At 37.1% G+C, this 14,991-nt stretch overlaps 1 protein-coding gene and 1 pseudogene across 4 annotated transcripts in view; both read right to left on the bottom strand.

Annotated features, from left to right (window-relative positions):
* Positions 1–6,449: 6,449 nt before the first annotated feature.
* LOC109103345 (phosphatidylinositol 4,5-bisphosphate 3-kinase catalytic subunit beta isoform-like) overlaps positions 6,450–14,991 on the bottom strand; it is a 91,488-nt gene continuing 82,946 nt past the window's right edge. For 3 of the 4 annotated variants that reach the window (XM_042722496.1, XM_042722497.1, XM_042722499.1), the window contains 5 exons: positions 11,633–11,800; positions 10,702–10,825; positions 10,286–10,431; positions 10,022–10,154; positions 6,450–8,000 (listed from right to left, as the gene is read on the bottom strand). In XM_042722496.1, the coding sequence (XP_042578430.1) occupies positions 7,869–8,000; positions 10,022–10,154; positions 10,286–10,431; positions 10,702–10,825; positions 11,633–11,800 (703 nt within the window). In that variant the 3' untranslated portion in view covers positions 6,450–7,868. The remainder of the gene's footprint in view (positions 8,001–10,021; positions 10,155–10,285; positions 10,432–10,701; positions 10,826–11,632; positions 11,801–14,991) is intronic. The other variant, XM_042722498.1, reaches the window with a different exon arrangement.
* Positions 14,128–14,256, bottom strand: LOC122137295 (annotated as a pseudogene).

The following is a 14,991-nucleotide window of genomic DNA, read 5'->3' as shown; positions in this document are numbered from 1 at the left end:
GCCTTGTTTCAATTTTGTTGACAGTTTATCAAGATCTTCTTTTAGTTTATTTTCAAAAGGCAACCTGTGTTCCTCTGATTCTGTCTGGGTGATCTGAGATTTCAAATCCTCAATCTGAGATTGTACAACTGACTTCTGCTTTCTGGCTTCTTCAATTAACAAGAGGATTAAGTCTAGGGAGCATTTGTTGAGAATTGCTTCCCATTTATCCTTAAAAATCCACATTATCACAGCCAAATGAGGGAAATTTATTCAATCTCAAACCTCTTGGGATCATGTCCTGCCTCCAGTAGTCAGATAGGGTAATGATATGAAGATTCAGCTTCACCTCTTTTTCAGAAAGTTTTTTGAAGATCAATGTGCAGTTTACGTGTATCTGTCCTCTGTGCATGTTCCTGGTTAAAATCACAGTATATTGACTGATTTGTTGACCTTCTAGCCTTGTAAGCATGTAATAATTATGACAACATAAAGCACTGACAAATAAGCCTGGTGTAAACATTAATATACAAATCACACAAACTAAAGTACACTGAACAAAATTATAAACGTAACGCTTTTGTTTTTGCCCCAATTTTTCATGAACTGAACTCAAAGATCTAAGACTTTTTCTATGCACACAAAGGGCCTATTTCTCTCAAATATTTTTCACAAATCTGTGTTAGTGAGCACTTCTCCTTTGCAGAGATAATCCACCCACCTTACAGGTGTGGCATATCAAGATGCTGATTAAACAGCATGATTATTGCACAGGTGTGCCTTAGGCTGGCCATAATAAAAAGCCACTCTAAAAATGTGCAATTTTATCACACAGAACAATGCCACAGATGTCGCAAGTTTTGAGGGAGCGTGCAGTTGGAATGCTGACTGCAGGAATGTCCACCAGAGCTGTTGCCCATGAATTGAATGTTCAGTTCAAAGGCGTTTCAGAGAATTTGGCAGTACATCCAACCGGCCTCACAACCACTGACCATGTGTAATCACACCAGCCCAGGACCTCCACATCTAGCATCTTCACCTCCAAGATCGTCTGAGACCAACTACCCGGACAGCTGCTGCAACAATCGGTTTGCATAACCAAAGAATTTCTGCACAAACTGTCAGAAACCATCTCAGGGAGGCTCATCTGCATGCTCATCGTCCTCATAGGGGTCTTGATCTGACTGCAGTTCGTTGTCGTAACCGAATTGAGTGGTCAAATGCTCACATTCGATGGTGTCTGGCACTTTGGAGAGGTGTTCTCTTCACGGATGAATCCCGGTTTTCACTGTATAGGGCAGATGGCAGACAGCGTGTACGGCATCGTGTGGGTGAGCAGTTTGCTGATGTCAACGTTGTGGATCGAGTGGCCCATGGTGTCAGTGGGGGGTAGTTTGTGTATACGGAACACGGGTGCATTTTATTGATGGCATTTTGTATACATAGAGATACCGTGATGAGATCCTGAGGCCCATTGTTGTGCTATTCATCGACGACCATCACCTCATGTTGCAGCATGATAATGGATGGCCCCATGTTGCAAGGATCTGTACACAATTCCTGGAAGCTGTAAACATCCCAGTTCTTGCATGGCCAGCATACTCACTGGACATGTCACCCATTGAGCATGTTTGGGATGCTCTGGATTGGAGTATATGACAGCGTGTTCCAGCAACTTCGCACAGCCATTGAAGAGGAGTGGACCAACATTCCACAGGCCGCAATCAACAACCTGATCAACTCTATGCGAAGGAGATGTGTTGCACTGCGTGAGGCAAATGGTAATCACACAAGATACTGACTGGTTTTCGGACCCCCAAATTTGGCGGACCGCAATTATTTTGCATTTACTAGAATTTAATCAAATAGCTTTCCCAACTTATTTTTGTGTTTGTCCTGTAATTTATTCTGTGCGATCGCGATGTAAGAAGTGCACGACCACGCGCAGATTAGAAGTAACATTCCCAGGACCAAAGTTGAGAACCACTGCTTTAAAGAGTGTACACTGTAAAACCCGACAAGTAACGTAACTCAAACCCGTTTGAGTAAACAGATATCCTTAAAAACCTGACAAGTTAGGTTTACTCGAACCGTTTGAGGAAACCGATTGCCTTAAACCATTTAAGTTTTAAAAACTAACACACTGTAAAACCCGACAAGTAACGTAACTCAAACCTTTTGTGTAAAAAAATATCCTTAAAAACATGACAAGTTGGGTTTACTCAAACCGTTTGAGGAAAACCGATTGCCTTAAACCATTTAAGTTTTAAAACTTAACAGTTATGAGTACTCTGAACTTAATTCAGTTGAGTTCACTGAAAGAAGATATACATTGTAATTAAGTAATTAAGTGATTAATTTGAGTGATAATTGAGCATTAGTGATGAACACCTGCTGTTAAACAAACAGAATTACTGAAGAAAAGAGAGAAAGGAACTACAACTGACTTCAGACACAGCCTCACTAAAACCTGACAAGTTATGTTAACTCAAACCGTTTGAGGAAACCGATTGCCTTAAACCATTTAAGTTTTAAAACTTCATTTACTCTACATGTACTCAATACTTGGTAGGGGCTCCTTTTGCTTTAATTACTGCCTCAATTCAGCGTGGAATGGAGGTGATCAGTTTGTGGGACTGCTGAGGTGGTATGGAAGCCCAGGTTTCTTTGACAGTGTTCTTCAGCTCATCTGCATTTTTTGGTCTCTTGTTTCTCATTTTCCTCTTGACAATACCCCATAGATAGTTCTGGTTAATTTGCTGGCCAGTCAAGCACACCAACACCATGGTCATTTAACCAACTTTTGTTGCTTTTGGCAGTGTGGGCAGGTGCCAAATCCTGCTGTAAAATTAAATCAGTATCTTCAAAAAGCTGGTCAGCAGAAGGAAGCATGAAGTTCTCCAAAATTTCTTGGTAAATGGGTGCAGTGACTTTGGTTTTCAAATACCACAATGGACCAACACCAGCAGATGACATTGCACCCCAAATCATCACAGGCTGTGGAAACTTAACACTGGACTTCAAGCAACTTGGGCTGTGAGCTTCTCCACCCTTCCACCAGACTCTAGGACCTTGGTTTCCAAATGAAATACAAAACTTGCTCTCATCTGTAAAGAGGACTTTGGACCACTGGGCAACAGTCCAGTTCTTCTTCTCCTTAGCCCAGGTGAGACACCTCTGACGTTGTCTGTGGTTCAGGAGTGGCTTAAAAAGAGGAATACGACAACTGTAGCCAATTCCTTGACACGTCTGTGTGTGGTGGCCTTTGATGCCTTGACCCCAACCTCAGTCAATTCCTTGTGAAGTTTACTCAAATTCTTGAATCGATTTTGCTTGACAATCCTCATAAGGCTGCGGTTCTCTCGGTTGTTTGTGCATCTTTTTCTAAAATCATCACAATTAAAAGAATCGAAGACTTAAACTACTTCAGTCTGTGTGCATTGAATTTAATATCACAATTTGAGTTGAACTGCTGAAATAAATGAACTTTTCCACAACATTCTAATTTATTGAGATGCATATATATATATATATATATATATATACACACACACACACACAAAATCATTTACTTACCCTCATGCTGAAAACTGATGGGTTCCAGAAATTTCAAAAAGGACTGGTTGCATAAACATAATACTTAACTACAGTGGTTTAATCCAAGTGTCTTCTGAAGTTTTATTTTGGACCTACCTTTAAAACTTTTTTTTTTTGTTAAACTTTTTTTAAGAATTTTTTTCTAAATCATATTGAAATTAAAAAGGAGGGTTCAATGAAAACAACTTTAATAGTATTTCTAAGTATTTCTATAAAATGAGCAAGACAGATCAAAGCCTGTATTAAACGTTTCAGTGAAATCAAAGGTCATCAGTGTAACGTACAGCAGCAAAAGCGCACACACATACACTCTCAAAATAGGTTTACAGTTGCCCTTTTATGTTTGCATATTGCACCAAGGCATCGAGACATCCCCTAACATAGCACAAGGCGTAGGGCCAATGGCAGAGGTGGAAAGAGTATGAAAATATTCTACTCAGGGAAAAGTACCATCACATTAATGAAATTTTGAACAAAGACCTCCTGTAGCGAATCAATGCATTTTTGTAAGAAAAATATCCATATTCAAAATGTAATAATCACTTTAATCTAGCTTGCGCTCGTTGTAAACAAAGCAGTTCTGGGGTATTACGTATGAGGTCAGCATTGCGCATATGCTGCTCAGAAGTGACTGATTTGCTACAGGAAGCCTTTGAAGACTTTTTATTTCACGTCTTTTGGACTGAAGGAATGCAACACCTATTGAAACAGCTTGAAAGATCAAAGACAATTTTTTTATATAACTCCGACTGAATTCGTCTGAAAGGAGAAAGTCATAAACACCTAGGATGCTTCGGGGGAGAGTAAAACACAGCCTAATTTTCATTTTTGGGTGAACTAACCCTTTAAGTACAAGTAAAAGTACCAGTCTAAAAATCGACTTAAGTAAAAGTAATAAATACCTCATTTAAAATTTACTCAGAGTAAAAATTACTAAGTTACATTTTAACAGTGGGGAGGGAGGCAAAAATGGGATAGGCTAAGGGTGTCAAACTCAGTTCCTGGAGGGCCACAGCCCTGCACAGTTTAGATATAACCCTAATTAAACACATCTGATCCAGCTAATCTAATCATTTAGGCTTATTTGAAAACTACATGGTATGTGTGTTGGAATTAAACTCTTCAGGGCTATGGCCCTCCAGGAACTGAGTTTGACACTCCTGGGATAGGCCTATAAATCTCAAACTAGTTGTTTTTAATTAAAGGAATCAGTTATTTAGAATAATAAGACATTTGGGCGATTACCAGGCAAATTAAATCCGTATCAACAAAATTAATCTTTGCAATGCAGAGGAAACATAGAAGCTTCATCTGAAGTCGCATTTAGATTACACACTGTTTAATGCAGGACATGCATGTATTTAACCTGCAGTTACAAATACAGAAATGTTTTGATATACGAGACATAAAATGTTGAACACTCATTTGAAATTATATATATATATATTAGTGCTGTCAAATGATTAATCACGATTAATCACATCCAAAATAAAAGTTTTGTTTACATAATATATGTATGTGTACAGGGTATATTTATTATGTATATATAAATACACACACATAAATTATATATTTAGAAAATATTTGCATGTATATACATTTATATATTTATATTCTTATATTTTATATTATATATAAATATATTTAATATATAAACATAACATATTCTTCTTAAATATATACATGCATGTGTGTGTATTTATATATACATAATAAATATACACAGTATACACACATATATTATGTAAACAAAACTTTTATTTTGGATGTGATTAATCGTGATTAATCATTTGACAGCCCTAATATATATAAAAGATACTTTAAATGTGAAATTAAAAATGCCAGTAAATGTCAGCAAGTCACTGTTAATAAGTGAGTCATTGAGATTGAACAAAATCGTTTAAACTGTTGATTCATTCCAGAACGAAACACCGTCATTTTGTTGTCGAAATAGAGCAAGTCTCTTAATTAACTTTTTGTTTATTGAACTGTTGTAAAAAAAAATCTGTATGTAATAATGCTGATTTTTGGAGAAAACTGGCACTCTTTGTGTGATACTGATTTACTATATGAAATTATATAAATTTTTCTGTCCCTATATCTTCAATTTTGTGATCATTCTAAATGCAAGACTGAATCACGCAGTGAAAGAATGCACTCACGCACACTTGTCTAACCTACTAGACTTCACGGCCCTCTGTAGGAGTGTTTGGTTTGGTTTTTGGCAAAATGTCGATGTCAAATCGCACATTGTTAAAACAACAATTACGATATTATCAGAGATAATATATTGCACACCCTGCACCACTGTCTTTTTGGGTAATTTCAAAGCTAAACTCAAAGCCTCATTTTAACCACCCATGCAACAATGCAAGTATTTACCTTATAGCTCTCCATGCTTGTGAAGGGTTGATGTCGAGATTTTATAAGCTGCTAGTTTTGGCCTCCCTAGGCAAACACAGCTTACACTGCATAATAGAGCTTAAGTATGGCCAGGGATTCACTTCATTTCCTTCGAGTTCAACTTCAGCAGAATACGACAGGGTTTCGTTTTCAGCTGGGTCTGACTGCACCACAACACCGGTCTTGTACGTCTGCATCTTTCTTGTGATTTTAGCACCATTTTTCTTAGGATTTTTGCTCTCCTGCCCAATATTTACTGCAGTAGTTTCCAGGGAGGAGTTTTAGTAATTGTATTTTAAAATGTAACGAAGTACAGTATTTCAAACTAAATATCCTTAAGTAAAATAACAGATTTTAAAAATTACTTTCAAAAGTAGAAGTACACAAAAAAGCTACTCATTTACAGTGTCGCGAGTAAATGTAATTTGTTACTTTCCACCTCTGGCCAATGGACATTAGAGTATAACCTGTTCTAGTATAAAATGAAATTTATTTGATAGACACAGAACTTATTCTCTCATGTACCATAACAGCACAGGAAATGAACGCATAATTCTCTGGAATGTTTGTCGTAGAATCTTTGCATTGCTCTTTATCATCTCATTATTTCACAGCACACAGTTTTTCTTCCCATCCACACATAGGGATATTCAGTGTAAAAATTACATGCTCAGTGCATCTATACATCTCTATTCACACAGCCAAAACAAGAAACAGCACAAGAGACAGCATGTTATGTGTAGTAAAAAACATTGGTAATTACTCCCTGTGCTTTACAATATAGGCAGACAGTGGTTGTCATAACAGTTTAACCTCCCCTTTTTGGTCCTCTGAGTCTTTTGTGCAGATAGGTGTATAGGCATTTGTAATTGGGAGTTTTGATATGCAGGCATATAGTAAGCCCTTATGAATTTGTGAATTACTCTTAGAATAACAGGCACCAAAAATGAGCAACGTGTTTGGCTACAATGCTGTGCTTATGTATAGATGTGGGATATATTTTATGGCTAGCACCAAAGAACAAACTACATGAGCTTTGCTCAACACAGAGAGGGGAGGAGGGATGTTGAGGAAGGTCCTTCAATGGATATCTGTGTATGAAGCCACCCCACTTTTTTTTTTTTTTTTTTTAATTACAGCAAATTCTGCTATACATAAATAGTACTATGGTATATAGGAACAGTGCTTTACTATTACAACATTTAAAACTCATAAAATATTTATACCTTTGACATGATTCCAGTGTTTTTAAGACTATTACTCATAATAACGTAGCACATAGTTAAAAAAAAAAAAAATTAAATAAAAAAAAAATTAAAAAGGAAAACGTTTCTTGTGCAGTGAGGCACGTTTACCTTCTGGTATAAGATGCACTTTCACTGAGCTTGTGCTTTGATTTGTCCATTTTCAAAAGTCATTCTATTAAATACATTAACATGGTTGTATAATAAACACCTTGTTTCTGGATGGCCAAAACTTGCCGTGCCGTGTCGTGGTTTAGGGACTCCTGTTTCTCTCTAGAAGGACATGCTGGAGTTATTTATTGTTTATGAATTTTTCAGTGGAGGAAGAAAAAGCTGAAATGTTCTCTTTTGTTGCTTGTATAAGGCAATTAAATCTGATGTAAAGTCAGGGTTTTGTATGGTTCTCCTGTGGTCAGAGGCAGTTGATATTCTACAATAAAAAAAGCGTAGAAGCTTAGAATTTTTTTTCAATTATTCCTGGAGACTCCTGACCTTTGAAGATCATTTAGATCCATGTGATTTGGCCATCAATTTCATAAGATAATAAGTTGTATTTCATTTTAGTAAACAGTTTTGCTGCACTTTATGGTGCTTTATGGTGAACCCTGACTTCAGTTTGGAGCCTGATGTTGTGTTTTCCTCTGATCATGAAGGATGAGCCACAATGTGGGCCATCCAGTTGACTTTGGTGGTCCAACTCTCTCGCAGAGCTTCATCAAACTTCTGCCGGAACTGTTTGAGGGCCTCCTCATCAGTTTTACCCAATGCCAGAGAGTCCTGAAAGACATAAACATACAGCTGGTAACATTATGTATTTATTTTATTTTATATTTTATTGTATATTTTGTCAAGCTGTTTTCAGTTTAATTTTACAGTGTTTTTCTAAAAAAAAAAAAAAAAAAAAAATTATATATATATATACATATATATATATATACACACACACACACACACACACACACACACACACACACATACACACACACACACACACACACACACTTTAATAACAAATAATTGTAACACTTTACTCACACCACCTGTAACCGGCAGGTTTGTAAAACATTTACAACTGATAAGTAGTTAACATTTTATATTAGGGGATGCAGAAAGTATTGTAAATGATTTATTAATGCATTTACACAACAGGTTTTGAATACTTTGTAGTGTGTACTGCAATGTAAGGGGCTGACTTGTGAGGGTGTAGACAGATGTCTTTTCTGACACATGGAGTATTTTTAATGCTGTGAAATAATAGTACAATGTTGATATTTCAATGATTCAGTGATTAAAATAAAGATAACACGACATATAGCTAAAGTGATATATTAATTAATTAAAACATACACAAATTGTTAGCATATCACTTATTAATTGCATGTTTTGTAAATGATTACTTCATCATTAACTAATCAATTATAAATGACTTACAACTGAACACTGTAAAGTTATAAAGTGAAAATGTAAAGTGTTACTGAAATAAAATGCACTGCTGGACAATATCCAATCATTTGTCTTCTATAATATTTTTTAAATATATTTTACTAATTTTATGGTAATGATTGTATAATCAGTATAATAGTTTATATACCACAAACTTTTTCCATTTTATGGAAAAATAAGGCATAAAATATATTTTATAGCTTCTGTACTGTAATTAATGTCAATTACCACTGTATCATTTATATAAAAGACTAAAAAACACACACAAACCATATATTGTCGCAATCGTTTATTGTCTTTACGTTTCATCAGTTAAGGTTAATGCTTGTTATTCAGCTTAGCTACAGCAATAGCGAGATGCCTCTGTCTATATTAGGGATTTCCTCAAGTACACCCGGTTGCAGCCTGCAGATCGAGGCGGGGCTGCACCTGGGGCTGGGCTGCACATGTCGCCCCGCCCCATGCCTACTCTGATTGGTTCGATCGGCTTTCATAGACATAGCTGCAGGATAGGAAATATGCGTAGTTGGTGTAGGACCGAGTATGTTGTTTAAAAAGCTAAAAACTGTGCAGTTTTACAAACCCTTCATTATAATGCACAGTTGTTCATTGTTAACTTGACTCACTATGTCTGATTTACTGAATCACGAGATGTTAGCTGCTGCAAGTTTAACCTTCTAGATCAGTCAAATTCACAAATGAATCATTGGGGCATTCTAAAACGCTTAACGTGAAAGTAGTTTTAGGCAATACTGTGAGGATTGGCCAGACAGTGACTCATCTTTTCTGAACTGATAATATTTTGAGTGTCAGGGACACCATTAGCCTAGTGACTGTAGTGTACACTACAGTGTCTGGACCCAGAAACGGTATTCGATATGTCATGACTTAACAAGTGGATATGCAACAAAATAAATATTTCAGTTCTTTAGAAGCCATATGATAGCTTTGTGTGAGTAACAGACAAAAGTAATAATTTTTTAGAAAATCTTTCTTTTTGTCATATCTTTCAAATAGTTTACTTTTCAGCCTTTTGTAGACCTGCACATTCACAACACACATTCACATATACTGTACGCGTTCACAGTGAAATCTAGAGTGGAAGCAAAGATTTTCAGTGAACTGGTTAAATTTCTGTACCTCATACAAATGTATCATATGACTTGGATTTATATGTATGGATAATTTTTATGGAGCTTTTTCAATCATTTTGGAGCTTGACAGCCCTCATTACTAATCATTTACCATTTCAAGGAAGAGAGTAAACTTTGCATCCTATGGAAGAAGAAACGTCATATGGGATCACACAATCTGAGAAACAATAAATTACAGTTCTCCTTTTCATGTCTGTTTACCTTTAAATACTGGATGTCTTTGACAGATGTAAGCTCTGGCAGGCCTGCTGTGAGCATCAGAGCAAAGAGTGTGATGAACAGATTTCCATTCTTTCTCAGAATCAGATATGCCTCCTCACAGTATTGCCTAAAACTACACACATATACAAAGTATTGTTAAATTAGTCTCCTACATCATTAGAAAAGATGAAAAAGTGAAATGTACAGATTGTGCATTAAGAATGAGAGAGATAATGTGAAACACAAAGTTTGTTTTTCACTAACTTTCCAAATTTCTCAGTGTTGCTTGTTTTTCCCTGTTGAATCACATGGATGAAGTCATGTGTGAGGATGAAAGGAACACGTTCACGCTTGATCCCAAACTTGGACTTAAAGTTTCCTAGTATATGGCCAAAGTCTATGTGGAAGAGCTGGATTGCACACAAACACACAAACACACAGACACACACAAAATAAATATCAATACAATAATGTCTTGTTAATTAAAAAAAATAAATCACATTTCACTTATCATTCAAGGTTATACACAAACTATTTTAATCAAAAGAAGACCATAGAAGTTTTATAAAAGACCCTAGAAGATTGAGTAAGAGTAAGAATGCCAATTTGAAGCAGCATACATCCTGTGGAAACATGTTACATTCACATGGTTTGATGTGTAGAATGGTTTTCCAACTTACCTGCCCTGTACTGCGAACCATTATGTTGTCACTATGCCGATCACCAATGCCCAAGACGTAGGTTGCAACACAATATCCAGCACACGATAAAGTGAACTCCTCAATGGCTTTGTCTAAAGCATCTCTATGTCAGCACAATACATCATAAATTAGTTTTGACTCAAACAAAAACTATATTTAATATATTTAATTCTATATTGCCAAGATCTGCTAGGATTTTATTTTGAAACATCAAGCTTCACCATTCAAAATAAATTGTCTTTATGTAATACTAAAATTCACAATAAGAGATGGCAAACATAAGAGCTACCAATCAAAAGACTTATTCGAGGTCAATATTGTGCAAAAAAATATTGCTTTCCATTATAATATGCATGCATATTTACAATGTTATGACTGCAAATAAAACTTACACAAAATTGTAAAAAAAAGTTTTACATAAATTTGGCTCAATTCACAAAAATACTTAAAAACAGAAAATGTGTATTATCAATTGACAAGACTGTGTATATATTTTGGTATTTGGTGTCGATATCGATATCGTTGACTTGATTGCACAGATAATATTTCAACTGAACTGGATGATGACATCACTGAATTCAATGATGAACTGCCTTTAACTGAAAATTGAGTGTTTACTATTGTCATTTTGCATTACTGACACACTATTTTCCTATTTAATACTGTAAAGCTGCTTTGACACAATCTGTATCATTAAAAACGCTATTTAAATAAAAGTGACTTGACTTTAGACTGGTATCAGATGGTTAATTTGCCTATATGATATATAGATTATCACTAACCATGATAAAAATATAGCAAAAACACAGCAACATTTCAACAACTTCAATATCCAAGGACCTAAAAATCAAGAAAAACTAATTTATTCAAATAATAAAAAACATCATAGTCTACCACAAGTGTAACTCACCCAGAGTTCTTGTCTTTAAGCCAGTTCAGTAAAGCATCTTTATTGAAGGCAGCAGCAGCGGCCATGTTACTGCTTGTTTTTTGGATGTTCGCAATGGTATCAGCTGATGACACAACCTCAATCAGACCAGAGTGATCTCCTGTCGCCAAGCAACCATAAGGCACAATTCTACAAGACATTTAGGGGAGGGGGGACATAATTTGAAATTATCTCTAAAACCTACTGCAATATTACTAAATACGATTGACTCCCTGACTAAACTATTACAGTATGTATATCTTTACGTGTGTGTGTGTGTGTGTGTGTATATATATATATATATATCTAGATATATATATATATATATATATATATATATATATATATATATATATATATATGGAAAAAAAAGTGTGTATTTAAGGATTATTAGGAACACCATACTAATACTGTGTTTGACCCCCTTTCGCCTTCAGAACTGCCTTAATTCTACGTGGCATTGATTCAACAAGGTGCTGAAAGCATTCTTTAGAAATGTTGAAATGTTGGCCCATATTTATAGGATAGCATCTTGCAGTTGATGGGGATTTGTGGGATGCACATCCAGGGCACAAAGCTCCCGTTCCACCACATCCCAAAGATGCTCTATTGGGTTGAGATCTGGTGACTGTGGGGGCCATTTTAGTACAGTGAACGCATTGTCATGTTCAAGAAACCAATTTGAAATGATTCAAGCTTTGTGACATGGTGCATTATCCTGCTGGAAGAAGCCATCAGAGGATGGGTACATGGTGGTCATAAAGGGATGGACATGGTCAGAAACAATGCTCAGGTAGGCCGTGGCATTTAAACGATGCCCAATTGGCACTAAGGGGCCTAAAGTGTGCCAAGAAAACATCCCCCACACCATTACACCACCAGCAGCCTGCACAGTGGTAACAAGGCATGATGGATCCATGTTCTCATTCTATTTACGCCAAATTCTGACTCTACCATCTGAATGTCTCAACAGAAATCGAGACTCATCAGACCAGGCAAAATTTTTCCAGTCTTCAACTGTCCAATTTTGGTGAGCTTGTGCAAATTGTAGCCTCTTTTTCCTATTTGTAGTGGAGATGAGTGGAACCCGGTGGGTTCTTCTGCTGTTGTAGCCCATTCGCCTCAAGGTTGTGCGTGTTGTGGCTTCACAAATGCTTTGCTGCATACCTCGGTTGTAACGAGTGGTTATTTCAGTCAAAGTTGCTCTTCTATCAGCTTGAATCAGTCGGCCCATTCTCCTCTAACCTCTAGCATCAACAAGGCATTTTCGCCCACAGGACTGCCGCATACTGGATGTTTTTCCCTTTTCACACCATTCTTTGTAAACCCTAGAAATGGATGTGCGTGAAAATTCCAGTAACTCAGCAGATTGTGAAATACTCAGACCGGCCTGTCTGGCACCAAAATTGCTTAAATCACCTTTCTTCCCATTCTGACATTCAGTTTGGAGTTCAGGAGATTGTCTTGACCAGGACCACACCCCTAAATGCACTGAAGCAACTGCCATGTGATTGGTTGATTAGATAATTGCATAAATGAGAAATTGAACAGGTGTTCCTAATAATCCTTTAGGTGAGTGTGTGTGTGTGTGTGTATTATATAAAATCTAAATGTGTCTGATTGGCCACTGCATTCATAAGCTCAACAGAAACATCAGGCAGACCACGGCATGACAGCCAACATCAGCTGACGCTCAGCTGATTGTAACTCCTCCCACTACAATTAAATAAGATATACAAGTTCATCCGTACTCACACTTGCCTTAGTCTGTCACACAGACATGCGCTGTGTGAGCTCAGTTTCTCATACAGAAACGCTCTAAAACAGCTTGAGTTTCGCCATGCATCAAATCAGCTTTCAGTTTCGTTGAACAGAAAATGCGCTAAATCTGCCTTCGGTTCTGTCACACATAACACATTGTCAGCTTTTGTTCTGTCGCAGGGACGTGCACAGACATTTTGAAGATTTGTTACCAAGCAATTAAATAAATATATACAAAGGTAACATTTGTTACCAATCAAATTTAATCAATATAGATCAAATTAATCTTTGCAATGCAGAGAAAACACAGAAGCTGCATTAGAAGGGGCATTTAGATGCATTTACACACTGTTTAATGCAGGACATTAATGTTTTAACCTGCAGTTACAAATACATTGATACTGTTCTGATATTTAAACATAAAACATTGAAAGTGAAAGTGACATACAGCCAACTATGGTGACCCATACTCAGAATTCGTGCTCTGCATTTAACCCATCCAAAGTGCACACACACAGCAGTGAACACACACACCGTGAACACACACCCAGAGCAGTGGGCAGACATTTATGCTGCGGCGCCCGGGAAGCAGCTGGGGGTTCGGTGCCTTGCTCAAGGTGCCAGCCCGAGACTTAAACCCACAAACTTAGGGTTAGGAGTCAAACTCTCTAACCACTAGGCCACGACCTCCCCAAAACTTCTGCTTTGTTTAACCAGCACATTCAGGGGAGAATTCCCACATTTGGGGAATTCGCAGGGGTCAGCACAGCCAGAGTGCAATGGACAAGCCTCGCCCTGGGTGAACCGCCTTCTTGATCATGGTGTCTCCCCTGCCAGGTAAGTGTTGTTTATGTTTTTTTGGATATATATATATATATATATATATATATATATATATATTATATATATATATATATATATATATATATATATAGCAGCAAGTCACTGTTAATAAGTGAGTCATTGCAATTGAACGGAATCATTTAATCGGTTGATTCATTCAGGAATGAATGAATGAATGAATGAATGAATGAATGAATGAATGATGCATTTATATAGTGCTTTATTGTGTATTGTTGTACACCCAAAGCGCTTTACAATCATGTGGAGGGGTCTCTCCTCAACCACCACCAGTGTGCAGCATCCACTTGGATGATGCGACGGCAGCCACAGGACAACGACGCCAGTGCGCTCACCACACACCAGCTACAGGTGGAGAGGAGAGAGAGACAGGCCAATCAAGTGGTTGGGGATTATTAGGAGGCCATGATTGACAAAGGCCAAGGGGACAATTTGGCCAGGACACCGGGGTTACACCCCTACTCTTTATGAGAAGTGCCATGGGATTTTTAATGACCACATAGAGTCAGGACCTCGGTTTAACGTCTCATCCGAAAGACAGTGCTTCTTGACAGTATAGTATCCCCGTCACTACACTGGGGCGCTAGGACCCACATAGAACAAAACAGCATCCTGTTGCTCAGAGACTTGTTGGCGAAATAGAGCAAAAACAGTCAATATTGTATCAACGTAAGTGTCTTAATATTAAATTCTTGTTTACTGAACTGCTGTATAAAATC

The sequence above is a fragment of the Cyprinus carpio genome, chromosome B4, assembly GCF_018340385.1.
Source record: "Cyprinus carpio isolate SPL01 chromosome B4, ASM1834038v1, whole genome shotgun sequence".
NCBI classification, from domain to species: Eukaryota; Metazoa; Chordata; class Actinopteri; order Cypriniformes; family Cyprinidae; genus Cyprinus; species Cyprinus carpio.
The sequence above is the reverse complement of the archived record's forward strand: the minus strand, read 5'-3'. Positions and strand labels throughout refer to the sequence as shown.